This window comes from Megalobrama amblycephala, linkage group LG5 (genome assembly GCF_018812025.1).
Source record: "Megalobrama amblycephala isolate DHTTF-2021 linkage group LG5, ASM1881202v1, whole genome shotgun sequence".
In the NCBI taxonomy this organism is placed as follows: domain Eukaryota; kingdom Metazoa; phylum Chordata; class Actinopteri; order Cypriniformes; family Xenocyprididae; genus Megalobrama; species Megalobrama amblycephala.
Window position 1 is genome coordinate 27804696 of NC_063048.1, and position 17322 is coordinate 27822017.

Genomic DNA, 17322 nt, shown 5'->3' on the forward strand with positions numbered 1-17322 from the left:
GTAGTAGGTCATCTGGGTACTTTTCATCTATTGTTTTATGAATACTACTCTTTTTGCATACTATTTAGAGAAGTAGGCATATTCGAACGCAGTGCTGAAAACTAGTTATAAAGGAAACAGGAACATGAGAGACAGGAAACAATGAACAAGGCAACAGGAACTAGGAACAAGAACTTCAGCGTGAAAGCACATATCAAAATAAAAGACCTAATTCAAAAACATGAAGCCAGAACAAAACTAAACAGTAAGTGACAGTAAGCTAGACTGTTCCTTGAGTGTTTGTGTTAATAATAAATATGTGAATGTTTTTGTTTTTTAATATTGCAATTTCAGGTAAAAACTTTGTGAGGATTGATCAGCCTCTTCCTGCACCAACACTGGTTTCAGAGGTCAAAGAGCTGACAGGTATGAAAGGTATGAGCTATGACCGTTTCAATATTTGTATTATGCTTGGGGCATTTCATATTAAACCCACTATAATTTTACAAATACTGCTGTTGTTGTGTCATGGAATGTAGATTTAAGAGATTTTAGACTTGAATGTAGTTGCTTAAACTTCAAATATGTGGTTTATTTATAAAGATAGCGCCTTTCTGAAAATTTGCTTCAGTGTTTTCGGAGATTTGAGCTCCAGGGTGTCAGCGGCCATTCAGCACTCATGTACCCACCAAGAACAGCCTAACCTCGGCCAGTTCTTCTGGAATCTGCCGCTAGCTCTAAAGTCTCTATAATTCATTTTGGGTATATCTAACAGGCAATCTTTGGTCTCAGAACAAACAGATTTGTCAATGTTTTATAAATTTATATTTTAATATAACTTTAATTCTGTATCAAAGCACAGTATATGTACTTTTGACTGAATTGCTTAGTAACTTTTAGAATGACTATTATTGGTTATTAAATATTACAGTTCAATAAATAATATTTTATATGAATAAAATTAGTTTTTTAGTATTTAAAAATAGTATTTGGTATTGAGTAACAGTCTATGTGTTAGTGATGGTGATTTTGGCTTTAGTGCATGTTACATTGTTATGCCTTTAGATAGCGACAAGAGACTATCTTTATGGGTGAGTCAGTAGCAAATACTTTTATATTAAAAGGGACTGAAACAAGGTTGCAAGTAAGGACATTATTTTTTCAACAACATCTTGTAAGATGCAACCAAATTTTGAAAAAATTGACCAGCGTTGTCTTGGGAAATACCCATATCCATTGAAAGGATACTGCGACAAAGATATCGCTTTCCTCAGCGTATTATTAATATGAGATTGACCTGAAGAATTAAAGCTGTTTCAGATCAGATGCAGGTAATCACGCTCGCCCGTTTGAGCTCTTTCTCATAATAATCTATGTAATATTTTTAGCATATAGCTTTATAATATTTTACACAATACTTTTACATATAATAGCTTTTAACTTCAATGAAACAATTCAGCATTCCTTCGTTACTAGTTCTAAAGTGACATTTTCGAATTAGTAACAGAGGCTTGGGCTCATCTGTTAAACTCTCAACTTGAGATTCCTTTCTGGCAGAAGGAAGCGAGCCATATCGCACTCCTACTCATGTGATATTGCTCATATAATATATTACACCTTTAGCATTTAGCTTAATGTGTTTAAATCTGCTGCGGCAGCTTAAGCCTCACATTCCTCACCATTTTTCAAATTAGGATGCGGTTTTGTCTTTTATGTGTTGTTGGCTTGATCTCAAATCAACACATCTGTGTGTGTGTCAGTCTAGAAAGAATATACAGTCCCTGGAGCATTAGAGCAAACTACCAAGGGAATGTGTATGCCCAATGGTATGCATGTAAGTTTTTGCAGGCCGTGTTCACATGCTGAAAGGCAGATTGACTGGCTTTAAGTCAAGGTCAACCTGCAGCATCATCAGTTTCTTAGACTGGACCGTGTTAAACTGTCAGTTAAAGGTGACAGGAATGATCGCTGTCGTCACTGTTTTTAGGAAAAACACTAATCGGTGTCTATTAACAAACTCTCTTTAGATATTTCAGGTTGTGTACAGCTAAATAGAAACTTTACCATTATTTACTCAGCGTAAAGTTCATACATTACAAACAAAAATACTCTTTAGCAAACTGAAATAGGAAATTGATAATTAAAAATGAATGGAAAGTTAGCTTTATTAGGGCTCCAGACTAACAAAGAGAGACATTTACCAAAAATATTGCATATTTTGTCCCATAGAAATGTACATTTGACAGTAAAGCATTGATTTTTGAGTTTGGATACATATGTAAATTTAATGAATTGTGAATATATTATATATATAATTTGTATTATTATATATAATTTGTCTGAAGGCTTGTTTCTATATGTTCTACAATAAAAAGGTCAGATTAAGAACTGATGTGTTGTAGTTTGGTTGTTCTGTATATCTCAGTATAATTAGCACTTGTGTTGTCGGGGGCTGACTGCAGCCCACCTGTCTCTTCAAGACGATCGGTCACAGACTTCACAGATACAACAGGTGTTTCTCATTTCTGCATCATGGATGATTTAAGAGCATCTGCTCACCAGCATGCATAGGGCAGATTTGCAATTTGTCTTTGTGTGCTTGCTAAACCTACATCTGTCTGATTTCATATCTTCAAGAATGTATCATGCAAAGAATGTTAGGAATAAACTGTGGATAGATTAAAAGTTAAAATAATCTGCTGGTATCACATGGTTTTTAGCCTCCCTACTTCTTGGGTTCAGTCCAGCACTGAGGTCCAACTTGTAAGTGTTGTTTATTTGACCAGGATGACTAAATACTCTCTGTATTCATACAAAGTGCCTACATGTTGGAACACGACACTCAGCTTTGCCATTTCAATACCTCATATTTTCCTTGCTTAGATGATGTTTCAAGATTAAGAATCTTCATGATGCATTTCTTACCGCAAGTGATGAGACTTCTTTAGATGACTATTGAATGAGATGGCTTTTCCAATAATCCTATTTTCAGAAATCTGTCTGTTAATTGTTTTCACAATTTCCATGGTCATGGAAATATCCAGCAAATTTATATATATCTAAAAAAGAATTGCTCTTTGTGAGTAAAATTTCTAAAAATAAAAATAAAAATAAATGAAGGCTGTTTAATGAGATTGCTTTTCTAATCATCATATCTTCAAAAATGCTCTTATTAATTGTTTTTAGGATTTCCATGGTCATGGTCAAGCAATTTCAGTTGGTGATTTCCAGGCCTGAAAAACTCAAAAGTGATATCTTAAACTATCAACTCAAGTGATATCTTAAAAGATCATGGCATGGAAATTCCTATCAGGAATATACATTTCTCTAGTTACTTAGTGCTTAAATATAATTGCAATTTCTCAGTGAAATTTCTATTAAAAATCCCTATCTAGTAATCATGAACAACTGGAAAAGTCATGGGAGTACACTAAATGTATGGGAAAAGTGTGGGAGTGTGTTTGTATGTGTATGTGTGTTTGGTGTGTTTGGTGTGAATTTTACCCCTTATTTACGGAAGAGGATTAGGGCCAAGCAATAATAAAAAAATAAAACCATCTCGAGATTAAAGTTGTTAAATTTCGAGAAAAAACTCGTTAAATTGTCGAGAAAAAAAGTCAAGATAAAATGTTGAGAATAAACTCATTAAATTACGAGAAAAAACTTGTTAAATTTCAAGAAAAAAGTCGAGATAAAATGTTGAGAATAAGCTCGTTAAATTACGAACAAAAAACTTGTTAAATTTTGAGAAAAAAGTCGAGATAAAATGTTGAGAATAAAGTCATTAAATTACAAGAAAAAAGTTGTTAAATTACGAGAACAAATTCGTTTAATTATGAGAAAAATGTCATTAAATTTCGAGAAAAAAGTCGAGATAAAATGTTGAGAATAAAGTCATTAAATTAACGAATTTATTCTCGTTATTTAACGAATTTGTTCTCGTAATTTAACAAATTTTTTCTCGTAATTTAATGACTTTTTTCTCGTAATTTAATGACTTTATTCTCAACATTTTGTCTCAACTTTTTTCTCGAAATTTAACGACTTTTTTCTCAAAATTGAACGACATTTTTCTCATAATTTAACGAATTTGTTCTCGTAATTTAATGACTTTTTCTCGTAATTTAATGACTTTATTCTCAACATTTTATCTCGACTTTTTTCTCGAAATTTAACGACATTTTTCTCATAATTTAACGAATTTGTTCTCGTAATTTAATGACTTTTTCTCGTAATTTAATGACTTTATTCTCAACATTTTATCTCGACTTTTTTCTCGAAATGTAACTATTTTTTTTCTCATAATTTAACAAGTTTATTCTCAACATTTTATCTTGACTTTTTTCTTGAAATTTAACGACTTTTTCTCGTAATTTAATGAGTTTATTCTCAACATTTTATCTCGACCTTTTTCTCGAAATTTTACACGTTTTTTCTCGTAAATTTAACGAGTTTATTCTCAACATTTTATTTTGACTTTTTTTCTCAAAATTTAACAACTTTAATCTCAAGATGGTTTTATTTTTTATTGCTTGACCCTAATCCTCTTCCATACCTTTTACTCAGCAACATTATTCAATTTATTAATTTCCTAGATAATATTTTCCAAAGCAACATATAGTGAATTCAAGGAATAATTTCTTAAAATTAATAAAGTCCCTCAAAATGAAACCCATTACATACTAAAAGTGTAGCAATAATTGTATGGCAAGTTTATAATTAGGCATGTTTGCATCTGTATTGCAGAAGCGGGCCAGACGAAATGTCGGACTGAGAGGATTCAGGCTCTGGAACAGGCCAAGAGGCCACAGGAATCCATTTTTATCCCAGAATGCAATGACGACGGAACATTTGCCCAGGTCTGTCAGAGTCCCGGAAGGCTACACTTAATATGTTGCTTCTGACATCGATGAATCCTTAAGCAAAGTGGACAAATTAGCCTTCTAACATCTTCCCCAGCCTTGATAGGATTCCAAAAAAAATGCACTTCCCTGTGTTTCTCATCAGCACAGCCGCATAGGGAATTTGAATGGAAAGTGTACATTAAATCGCATTTATAGACTCGCAGCCTTTATTTCACCTGCGCCTTTGCTTTGTTAAACAGCGATCATCCAGTCCGCCTAAGCTTTTAATGCCTCATCGTTTATGAGAGTCGTTTTTCACTCTGAATAATTGTATTCCCCCAGCGCAAGCGCCGGGACGTTTCGTGCGGGTCGTCCAGGAGATACAAGAGCAGTTACTGGAATTTCCTCTCACCTCTATCCGTCTGTATCTCCTCCAGGTCCAATGTCACACCCTCACAGGATACTGCTGGTGCGTGACGACAGATGGCAAGCCAGTCAGCGGCTCTTCTGTCCAGAACAAAACGCCAGTGTGTTCAGGTACTGTATGTATGCAGATAGTATCTCTAGACTGTTTGCTTGGATTATCGCTTTGTGTTTAGGTCGCGCTGAAAAGCAGAACCGCTAAACCATCAGGTGCCTCGGTCAAGAAGCTGCGCCTGTAGTCCATCACTTTCAAAGCCATTAGACTTTGTTTGATTTAAATTGTGCTCTTTGTTTTGGTGGAGTCAGCGTGATGTTAAACTCTAGCCACCGCTCTGTTTAGTTTACTTCTACTGTGTTTGTGCATGGAACCGAGAGGTGATGGATAATATCCTGGAGGACTTAGGCAGACTCCGAAAGTTCATCCATTTTTCTCTTCTCTACAGTTTCTACATTTCTGCTTTTCTCTCTTTCTGTCGCTTTCCAGATTCACACTCAATCAATCTCTGTCTTAATCTGTTTCATTCTCTACAATTTTTCCTTCTTCTCCATCATTGCTTTCTCGTTCTCTTTTCATTGTATAACTGCTTTCAGTGGACGCTTGGAATGAGGGAGCTTTTCTCTTCATAAATGAATGGGAACACTTTGCTCTAATGGCCTTGATTGTTCTGTTGGAGATAACACCACCAACTCCTGCCAGAACTGGATTACATTATGATTGGAGCACCTGGTTCTAGTCTTTTTTGTGTGTGTGTGTGTGTGTGTGTGTGTGTGTGTGTGTGTGTGTGTGTGTGTGTGTGTGTGTGTGTGTGTCTTGACATTTTATGATTACATGCCATCTCATGCATACCTAACCCTGATGTTACATTTCTACTAGTTTACTGGATGGTACCTTCAACCATTGTCAGTTCAGTTCATCTGTAGTGCATTGCAGAGAATTTTTGCTTGTTCCATATAATTAATCATTTTATTCAAATATGTTTCTTATTATTATGAATATATTGGGATGTTTTTAAGTACAAAAATATACTTTTACCTTAAGTTTACTTAACACTTTTACCATTTCTGCAAAGAATTGCAAAATGTAATTACCAAACAATTTCCAAAAAGATTTCCCTAGCACTTTCACTACGTCCCAAATTGCATATTATCCGTGAAAATTAAAATTAGTGTGTTCCAAACCGTAGAATGTATTTCAAAGTTTTTCAAAGATTCATGGTTAGAATGTGATGTGCAGATCCATGCATACTCTAAAGTTGCGTCCCAAATGACGCACTATACACTACACACTACACACTTATACACTATGCACTCATCCATGTAGTGCGTGAATTATATAAGGTTATTTTGTCATTTAACAACGAAAGTCCGATCCTCCCTTCCCCTCCGCTACGTAATTAAAGCTGCGACAGTTGAATGCACGAAGTGTCCAACATTCCACACTTTGTTTTTTCCGTTAATTTAGTGCATCATCCGGGTATTTAAAGTGTACTTTTTCTTTTTGGAATTTTCTGTGTGAACGCACTACTCACACTATTTATACTTAAAAACGTCATAGAATAGTGCATAAGTACGCGAATTGGGATGCACCTTAATAGCTAATATTTCCCACAACCCATTGCGTGTTGGAAAAGGATTTGATTAGAACTACAAACAAGAAGAAAATTTTTTAAAAAAAAACAGCAAACATGACAGATGTGCGAGACCGACAGTTAAGTAGAGAGGTTTAGATAAAGGAGTTTGAGTTTAATAATCAGTATCTAACCTGACAAAAAGATATTTATTTGGTGTTCTCTACATTATATGTCATCTGCAACAGCATTGTGCACTTTTATAATGATACATTTGGTCATTAACTTTTAAATGCATTATTATGCAAAACCGCGACTGGCAGATCAGCATGCTACTACATTTCTCTCCGACCGATACAGTAGGAAATTATATTAAATTTAATTTGGAGGATTTTAACTGTGACATGATGATTGATGGGGCAGTTTACATAGTGAGAGCATGCACTTAACTAAGGAACATAATGTTAAAGATGCAATTATGATGAAGTAGAATGTCCCAAAGCTTGCCTACTATTCTACTACACACTCAAATGTACGTACTCTCTCTTCACAAAAACAGTATATGTAACCCCTCACCCAGATCCTGCTCTCCCCGCTCTACACGGGCTTCGAACCTGGGTCTCCGGCGTGGGAGTCGGATGCGCTAACAAGGAGGCTAAAGGCTGCAACCTCTAGCATCACTGGTTAGAGCATCTCTTGAGATCAGAGGAGTGAGGTTTACTCACACAGCGACTATTAGCTGGCCTCCGTTACATAAACTTTTAGTGCATAGTATAAATAGGCGAATTGGGACAGAACATTTATTGTTTTGATCTCAAATTTATGACATTGGTTGAGTCAGTAAGTTTGTTCAACTTCATGTGGCACTGCAAAGTCCGAACAGTGCCTAACATGAAGCAGTGCATGCCGGTTAGAAATTCTGTCTGACTTGAGATGGCGCCGACACCACGTCACTGTTGCATATGCAAGAGTGATTCGAGAGTAGTCAGCTGGTTTATTCTGCAAAGTTTCTCCAGAGCGGCTGTAACAGAGGACAGCTAGTGAGAGCTGTGCAAGTAAACATCACTTCCTGAGTAGGACCGGAGGGGTTACATTGGTGCCGTGACCCAGATGGGAGTGAGGTTTAGGGGGGGTGAATGTAACGGAGGCCAGCTGGTGAGAGCTGTGCAGGTAAACCTCACTTCCTTTAATCTCAAGAGGCGCACTAGCTAGTGACGCTAGAGACTGCAGTATTTAGCATCCTTGTTAGAGCCTCCCATGACATTGGTTCGAGACCCTCTCGGAGCAGGGCGGGTAGGACTGGAATTTTACGGCTACACATTCTGTGTTTTTACAACAGTTTCATGTAATAATAAAAAAATAAAAATGATAAAACAAATACATCCCACGTTATTTGTATTTAAAGGTCCCGTTTTTCGTGGTTTTTTGAAGCTTTGATTGTGTTTATAGTGTGCAATATAACGTGTTCATGTTTCGCGTGTAAAAAAACACAGTATTTTTCACATAATTTACTTATCTGTATACCGCTGTTTCCACTGTCATAAAAACGGGCTGATGACTTCCTTGTTCTATGAAGTCCCTCCTTCAGAAATACGTAACGAGTTCTGATTGTGCCAGCGGTTCCTGTGTTGTGATTCGACAGCTCTGAGCGCACCTTGCCCGGAAAGGTCACGCCTCTTACCATAACGTGGAGATGCATGCGCTCAGTGTTATTGTAAACATGTCTTTAATTTTACCCTATCAATTTGAGCCGGAATCAGACCCGGTGATTGGACTGCAGGATGAAAATAACAGCGTTTCGTCGACATGGCGACAAACACACTCTACAAACGCAACTCTTGTGTATTCCTGTGGGCGGAGGTTAGTCAAAAAACTGTTTTAGTGACGTCATTAAAGAAGGAAGTAGAGGGATGTAGTCCAAACTGGCCGTTCGATGTAGGCGACTTCTGTTAAATAAAATATCTCGCTTGGCATTGAACTTTGAGCTTTAAAATTTTACAGATTTTATTTATACTCTAACAACAACATTACACACTAACTAAAGTTTGAAACATGGGATCACGAAGAACGGGACCTTTAAAAATAATTTTGAACTTTATTCTTATACATACAGATGATGTATTAAGCAGTGCATAAAGTATTGAATGAAAAGCAGTGTTCATGTTGCTACATGAAAACATCTGAAACGTCTATGTATTTGACAAATACTTGGCTCTGACTTGACGGCTCCGTTTTCAACTCCTCCCCTGATTGCAAGCGGCAGATCTCGCCGATCGGTTAAATCCAGCCGAAGTCGAACACTCTTACTGTTATTATATTGGGCCACTCAAATAAACAGCAATGATTTGTTAGCAACACAGAGAAACAGACTGAGAATAGAATAGCATGCTACCATACTACTTCTGCAGTATGCAGTGTGTACAGTACACTACAACATTCATTTCTTTATGATTGGAATAACAGATACTACCACACTTGCCAAAATATATACTATACAACAGGGCATGGTGCGTGAAACATCATATCATGCACTTGACTTGACATTCCATTTCCTGTTCGAGAAATTAACTGGAATTTATAGAGAGCTGCTATGATGACATATTTTTGTAGGCCAACCTAGAAGTTAGTATCAGCCTAAAAAAAAAAAAAAAACTCTGGCTTGTGGAAAATCAACTCTGTGATAAACAAAATTTTGCCTACACGTTTTGTTCATCACAATAATCTTCACAAATGTACACAACGTTTATGAATTTTAAGCCTGAATACAGAGGCCAGAAATAAAAAGCAAAATGTAGGCTATAAACAAACTACACCATGGTCACATGACTTTAGCGTCACAATCACTAAACTTCCACCAACTCTTAAAATATTAAAATATTAATTATATTATAAATATTATTATAATTAAATATTTTCCCTGAAATTTGGAACTAGTAGGTAGATGAATTTACCTGTTCTATGTGGTGAAGTTTAATGTCCCTACAACCTCTGTAGTCCCATTTAGCAACTTGTTAGCAACAGCATTTTTTCCAGACAAGTAAAAGTTTTAACGGTGCCCTAGAATCAAAAATTGAATTTACCTTGGCATCATTGAATAACAAGAGTTCAGTACATGGAAATGACATACAGTGAGTCTCAAACTCCATTGCTTCCTCCTTCTTATGTAAATCTCATTTGTTTAAAAGACCTCCGAAAAACAGGCGAATCTCAACATAACACCGACTGTTACGTAACAGTCGGGATTATTAATATGTACGCCCCCAATATTTGCATATGCCAGCCCATGTTCAAGGCATTACACAAGGGCAGCCAGTATTAACGTCTGGATCTGCACAGCTGAATCATCAGACTAGGTAAGAAATAGGGGTGTAAATCGGAGAGTTCATCACGATTCGATACAATATCGATTCTCATAGCCAGCGATTCGATATTTTCCGATACCTCAAAAGTTCTGCGATACGATTATGATACGATTCGATAAATATTTTGATATTTTGAGTTTATTGACCATATTCTTTCAGTGACAGTTTCAGCAACTGTCCTGAGTGTCTTTCACAAGTTCTGAAAGGTAGTTTAAATGAGAATACACGCGTTGGCGATAATGCAGACTGATATTGTGTGAAAATGTGGAAGTGTTAAAACAAAGGTGCCTCTATAATTAGCCCACAGGTAGCGATTTTTTACGTATTGCATCGATGCATCGGATCGTTAGACATTAGATCGATGTATCGATCTATATCGATGTATTGTTACACCCCTAGTAAGCAAGCAAGGGCAATAGCGAAAAATGGCAGATGGAGCAATAATAACTGGCATGATCCATGATAACATGATATTTTTAGTGATATTTGTAAATTGTCTTTCTAAATGTTTTGTTAGCATGTTGCTAATGTACTGTTAAATGTGGTTAAAGTTACCATCGTTTCTTACTGTATTCACGGAGACAAGAGCCGTCGCTATTTTCATTTTTAAACACTTGCAGTCTCTATAATTCATAAACACAACTTCATTCTTTATAAATCTCTCCAACAGTGTAGCATTAGCCGTTAGCCACGGAGCACAGCCTCAAACTCATTCAGAATCAAATGTAAACATCCAAATAAATACAATACTCACATAAACCGACGCATGCATGCAGCATGAATGATGAACACTTTATAAAGAGTGCACGATTTAAAGGGGCCGCAACCTGAATCGGCGCATTTCTAATTATGCCCCAAAATAGGCAGTTAAAAAAATAAAAAAAAAAAAAAATCTATGGCGTATTTTGAGCTGAAACTTCACAGACACATTCAGGGGACACCTTAGACTTATATTACATCTTGTAAAAAAAACATTCGATGGCACCTTTAAACAAAAACCCATACAAAAAGCCCCACTGACTTTAGGAAGAGCTAAAATACTAACTCATCTCAAAGTTTTGGCCCACAAAAATATGTCATCCCTGCAGCACTCTATATAACCAAAAAAAAAAAAAAAATCCCATAACATCTGATTTGACTCTCTTTTTTTAAAAAAATATTGTTTACACTAAATGTGATTAAATTGCAGAGGAAATGTTTACATTTTTTGGATGACGGCTGAAAGGCACTTGCTATATGCTGTTAGGTAATGACATTTTAGCTCACTAATGTTTGAATTGTTTAGCATACTATTTCACATACTAGTTTTTAAAAATAATAGACAGTGTTCAGTGTAAACAAGATTCTGTTCTGAACACAGCTTCAGTGCATCAATGAATGAAAGGCTTACTTAGGCTATAGTTGTCTATGCATATTTAGCTGGAATAGTTGAAAGTATTTCTATCTAATGCTTGTTTAATAACAAATGTGTTTCTAGCTTTTCTTCCTGCTGCTTGTTGTCCTGCATAAGATCCCATAATTGTATTATTGTTTTATTCAAAAGTAATAGATTCACATTGAGGTGCTAACCAGTAAATTTTTTTTTTTTTTTTGCAATAATATCACACTCAGATGCATTCTCTTGTTTCAACCTTGGCTCACAGTTCTACATTTTATGAATGCTCAAAAGATGGACCAGTCCTGTCCCAGAAATGAGTGAATCCCATGAATCACCACTTAAGTGAAATGTCTTGCACACGTTTGCAGGAAACTTCCGTGAATTTATGGGAACTCATGCTGGGACAAGTGGATTGTCAGGTAGTAAATTTCATTCCAAATAGCCCTTTTGTTCAAAGTTCTCTTTCTCTCCAGCATTTTAATTTTTTGACTGTCTAATCTTGAATTTATGCATGCCTTTAATCCTGAGCATTTGCACGTATTTGGATCAATGTGATTGTTGATTGTTTGTGCATACAGTCAGTAACTATCCTATCCTCGTTGTATTTTATCTGTTTTGTGTCACATTAAAGTGTGTTTTATTAATGGATATTCAATCCTGGAGATCTATCTTGCTGCAGAATTTTGTTTTAACATTAATCAAACACAACAGAACAAGGTAATCAATTATCCTTACACTGATGTCTACACAGAAGACTTCAATCATGAAAAACACACTGTAGTTCCATTCCAAACAGAAGTTCTCAAAACATTTGCGTTAGAAAAAACGGTTGGAAATATATTCTGCAGGAAGGTATGTCTACAGTGCTATTTTCAATAACAGTAATAATCATAATAATAATAATAATAATGTATAATAATTGTAACAATGGATGTGGTGATTATCACTACCTAAATAAATGAATGTAGCAGTGCAAACCATTTTTCCGTGTGGGTGTGAGTGTGGTACTGGTAAACTATTTTTTTTTTATAGATCATCCAGAATTTTTTATTTTTTTTTAAATGTAAAAATGCAGAAAGTTTTCTGTGGTGGGTAGGGGTAAGTTTAGGGTTAGTTTAGGGTTCCATGTTTCCATAAAACATGGAAACATTTGTGTGTGTGTGTGTGTGTGTGTGTGTGCGTGCGTGTACGTGCATGCATGCGTGTGTGTGTGTGTTTTATTTCTTTTTTCATATCCATAATGAATGATTGCCCCCAACACCTGGAATAACATGGAGTTTGACATTACAGGAAACTTAATTTGCAGATAATAACATTTCAACTTATTTAGCAGTAAAAATGTGGTTTCAGAGTGATCTAGTGGTTGTGGTCTGATTTTTGGGGGGGCTTTTCACTTTTTTCTTGAGCCGTTTCTCCCATTTGTGTAAAATAGCGTGTTACAGTTGTCACTCACATTTTGTATTCTTTTGTATCTGACTTTCCAAAGTGCATGCTGTGTTCCTACAAGTGCAAGTTAGACATATTTAACCTGTTCTTCCAAAGTGAGGTTACTGGTTACTGTACTGTATTGCAAAAGTTGAGTAAACATTCTGCTCTCTCTTTAAAGTGTCAGTAACCGATAAGCCACCAGGACCTCCGAGCTCTGGCAGAAAAGGTGAGTTGAATTTCGCAGAAATGTGAGTGTGCGTGCACTTATGTATGAGAGATATTGAAAACTAACAAATCAGAAGGATGCCATACTGCAACGCCTCTAAACTTTGTGTTTTATGTCTCCTTTTATTTATGTATGTAAGAATAAATGTGTTTCAGCACATTTAAATAGATGTCAACTTTTGCCTCATGTTACTCTGACATGTTCATTTGGCCTGACTCTGACTCAACTTTGTCAAGCTTTTACTTCAGACTTAAGTTTCTCTTAGGGCCGTAAAGGATGAAAACCTATTCCAGTTGTTCCATTTAACAGCCAGTGTAAGAACTTAGCACACATCAAAGGCTGGGCTCTGTTACAGCAGTGAAATCTCAAACAGCTAATATAGATGTTAACAGCAGCAATGGCAGGCACCTACTTTTGTGGGCCCTAACTCAGGAAAGCCAGATTGTCATTTACAGGCCCCGAGGGTGATGTATAGGGGTTTGAGAGTGCGTTTTTAGTTTGTACCACTGGGGTGGGAGATGGTTGTGCTGGGGAATGTGTGGTAGGGTTTTCGGAATGGAGTTTGCCTTTTTTTCAGATCTTGTTTCACCTCTTCTGAATTGGGCTGCACTCGAGACAAAGTGCATGTGCAACAGATGTTTATGTCACCAGCAGGTGGACTGTGGTTGTGTGCCACTGTACGTGAGTCTTTTGCACTCAACCCCTATAGAGTTCACTGGCATTCACACTCTTGATAGTATAAATGACATATAAACTTTTGGAGAAAGACCTACAATAAGGTCAGATTTTGTTAAAAATAAAGAATCTTTTCATTATTGTGTTTAGGCTTTAATGCTTCAAAATAACATGTACTCAGCTAGGTAGTTAGCTAACGGGTAGCTTAACTAGCCTCTGCTAGTCTGTGAAAGTCTAGTCTCAGCCTCAGACGTCATGCCACTGGAACATTGGCTGAAAATTGGAAAACACTAACGGAGTTTCAAAGTCGTTATCTGATTGGTTGAATTCTACAAGATTTCTGGGAGAGGCAGTTGGAAATAAAGCCGAACCAAATGCCAAACCCCGTTTGTGGAAGAAAAAAGCCATTGTGTTTACAACTGTCACAATGAGCATGTCAACTAAACACTGGATTTTTAATGAAATTTGGCGACTCACTGTTGCCATTGTTGTAGTAAATTTTTCACAACGTTCTTTAATGAATGATCTATTGGTTGCACCTCTGTCTGTTATTGTAGGAACATCGACTTTATATATTTTTTACGCCCCTAAACTTTGATTTGTTGCTTTACATGTCAGCAGTGTTGGGCACATTACTTTAAAAAAGTAATAAGTTATAGTTACTAGTTACTTCTCACAAATAGTAACTGAGTTAGTAACTGAGTTACATCATTATAAAAGTAACTAATTACCAAGGAAAGTAACTGTTGCATTACTTAAAAAAAAAAAAAAAATCAAATGTCAATTAACTTGGATGCCCCCAATATTAAATGTCTAAAAATAAATTATTATTTGTTTAATGTTATGTTTTAAATTCATCTAAATGATTATGAAAAGTGAACAGCATGAGTAAGATAGAATACATCATAAGATGCGCAATATATCGGGAGACATAGAGTGGGTCAGACATGATTTTGACCACTTCATTAAGTTTTGATTGGTAGAAAGCCTTTCTCTGAAGTGAATTTTGTTTTGTAAAAATTCTATCTTAATTTTAATCAATGTTTCATCAAGAAGCAAATATAGCAGAAAATATAATCATGACAATCTAATCATGGCGCAGGCGCGATCACTTGCACGTGAACTGGAGCGCATCTTATAGGCTAAATGAACCGAAACTCAGCGGCTGCTTGCCTCACAGACATGAGAAATATATCTATATAAAGCTTGAAATGTCTACTTTTAAACAAATAATTCAAAACAAAAAGAAATAGGTTACTCTCTGATTATGTAATCCAAATGAAATGTGCATTTTCTCTCTAAGCGCGTCCATGGAGATGATGAGAGTCATCAAAGTCAACTTCATCTTTGCAGCCGACATGGATTCAGAAAACATTAGTTTATTAATAAACAATTAAAACGTCTCCTTACTGTTTTTGTCACGTTCATAATCATTACTTTTGCCGGTTCTTTATGGCAAGCTTTATGCGTGCACTTGAGTGATACAGCCTATATTACATAAACGCTCATTATTATGGTTTATTCTCTCCAGTATTTAAGAAATCCTAAATGTGATTAGTCAACTAATGGCTTAAATGAACAACTACTAGTCCAACACACAAACACCAGAGAAAAAACGTTGCAGGTCTTATGACTGAGAGAGAGCCTACTCGGATACAAACCGCTTCAGTGAGCTCAATTATAGTAACGCAGCATTTTTTTTTTTTGTCAGTAACGGTAATGCCGTTGTAACGGGGGAAAAAGTAATTTGTTTGATTACTCGTTACTGAAAAAAGTAAAGCTGTTAGTAACACCGTTTATTTATAATGCCATCATTCCCATCACTGCATGTCAGTCAGACGGCCTCTTGGGCGGTCCAACGAAAGACTAGCAAAAATCTGACTGTGTAGAACTCAGTGTAGTATTTTTTTTTAACAGGCTAGTGGAGGTCAGCACTCCTTAGCTAGCTAGCTTGCTACATGCATAACATTATTTAATCTGTGATGCTGCATTAAATGGATAGTTCACCTAAAAATGAAACTTCTGTCATCATTTACTTACCCTTATTTTGTTCCACACCTGTATTTCTTTTTTTTTCTGAAGAACAAAACAAGATATTTTTAAACATTTCTGTGTTTGAACTATCCTGTAAAGCCTAAAACACAGTAGTGATTCTACATTTTCGAACACAGTCTTGCACTTTTTTTCTTCTTCAATTTTCAATTACTTTGAATCAAATGCTGTGATGGTGAATTTAATCTCGAAGCTGTTTTTTTTTTTTTTTTTCAAAAACAAATGTGTTGGACACTATTGTTGTCAATGATACATTCTCTGACACACATTGAAAGATGTTTGTCTTTAAAAACAAACAACAAAAAAGGATTGGCTTTTAACAATTTATAATTCATATTACTACCTATGTTATCTTTGTAAATGACCCTTGTTTATATAAAAGACAAAGAATAATAAAATTCACTTTCAGAACATATACTTATTTTTGCAGAACACAGAAATGATCAATGAAGGGATAGTTCACCCAAAAAAAATATCCCATGAATTACTCACCTTCAAGCCATCCTACATGTATATCACTATATTCTATAAGACAAACACAATCTGAGTTATATTAAAAAATATCCTGGCTCTTCCAAGCTTTATAATGGCAGGGAATGATGCTCCTGATTTTGAAGACCAAAAGAGTGCATCCCTCCATCATAAAAGTAATCCATACAACTCCAGGGGGTTAATAAAGGCCTTCTGAAGCGAAGCGATGGGTTTTTGTAAGAAAATTTAAAACTTTATAAACTAAAATAACTAGCTTCCAGCTGATGGCAATTAGAAAAATAGTAACTTCTGACACAATGTATGATGTAGGAAGTAGAGTAAGCTTAGACGCCTCTCACGGTTCAAACTAATAGGGCTGGGCAACAAACTCAAGCTGCTCTTCTCTTATATTGAAATCCTCTGATATTTCTCTTTAAAGATGCCATCGAACGTTTTTTTACAAGATGTAATTTAAGTCTAAGGTGTCCCCTGAATGTGTCTGTGAAGTTTCAGCTCAAAATACCCCATGGATTTTTTTTAATTAATTTTTTTAACTGCCTATTTTGAGGCATCATTAAATATGAGCCGATTTATGCTGTGCGGCCCCTTTAAATGCTGACGCTCCCCGCCCAGACAGTTTACAAATATCACTAAAAATATCATGATATCATGGATCATGACAGTTATTATTGCTCTATCTGCCATTTTTCGCTATTGTTCTTGCTTGCTTACCTAGTCTGATGATTCGGCTGTGCTGCTCCAGACGTTACTGCCTGCCCTTGTGTAATGCCTTTCATAATGTTGGGAACATGGGCTGGCATATGCAAATATTGGGGGCGTACCCCCGACTGTTACGTAACAGTCGGTGTTATGTTGAGATTCGCCTGTTCTTCGGAGGTCTTTTAAACAAATGAGA

The 17322-nt window shown here is 36.0% G+C and overlaps 1 protein-coding gene across 9 annotated transcripts in view; it reads left to right on the forward strand.

Moving 5' to 3' along the window:
- Window positions 1-17322, forward strand: part of smoc1 (SPARC related modular calcium binding 1) — a 64289-nt gene that overhangs the window by 15920 nt on the left and 31047 nt on the right. For 5 of the 9 annotated variants that reach the window (XM_048191601.1, XM_048191603.1, XM_048191600.1 and 2 more), the window contains exons 3-7: window positions 334-414; window positions 4726-4838; window positions 5261-5360; window positions 11923-11973; window positions 13161-13208. In XM_048191601.1, coding sequence (XP_048047558.1) covers window positions 334-414; window positions 4726-4838; window positions 5261-5360; window positions 11923-11973; window positions 13161-13208 — 393 coding nt within the window. The remainder of the gene's footprint in view (window positions 1-333; window positions 415-4725; window positions 4839-5260; window positions 5361-11922; window positions 11974-13160; window positions 13209-17322) is intronic. The other 4 variants (XM_048191606.1, XM_048191607.1, XM_048191604.1 and 1 more) reach the window with 3 other exon arrangements.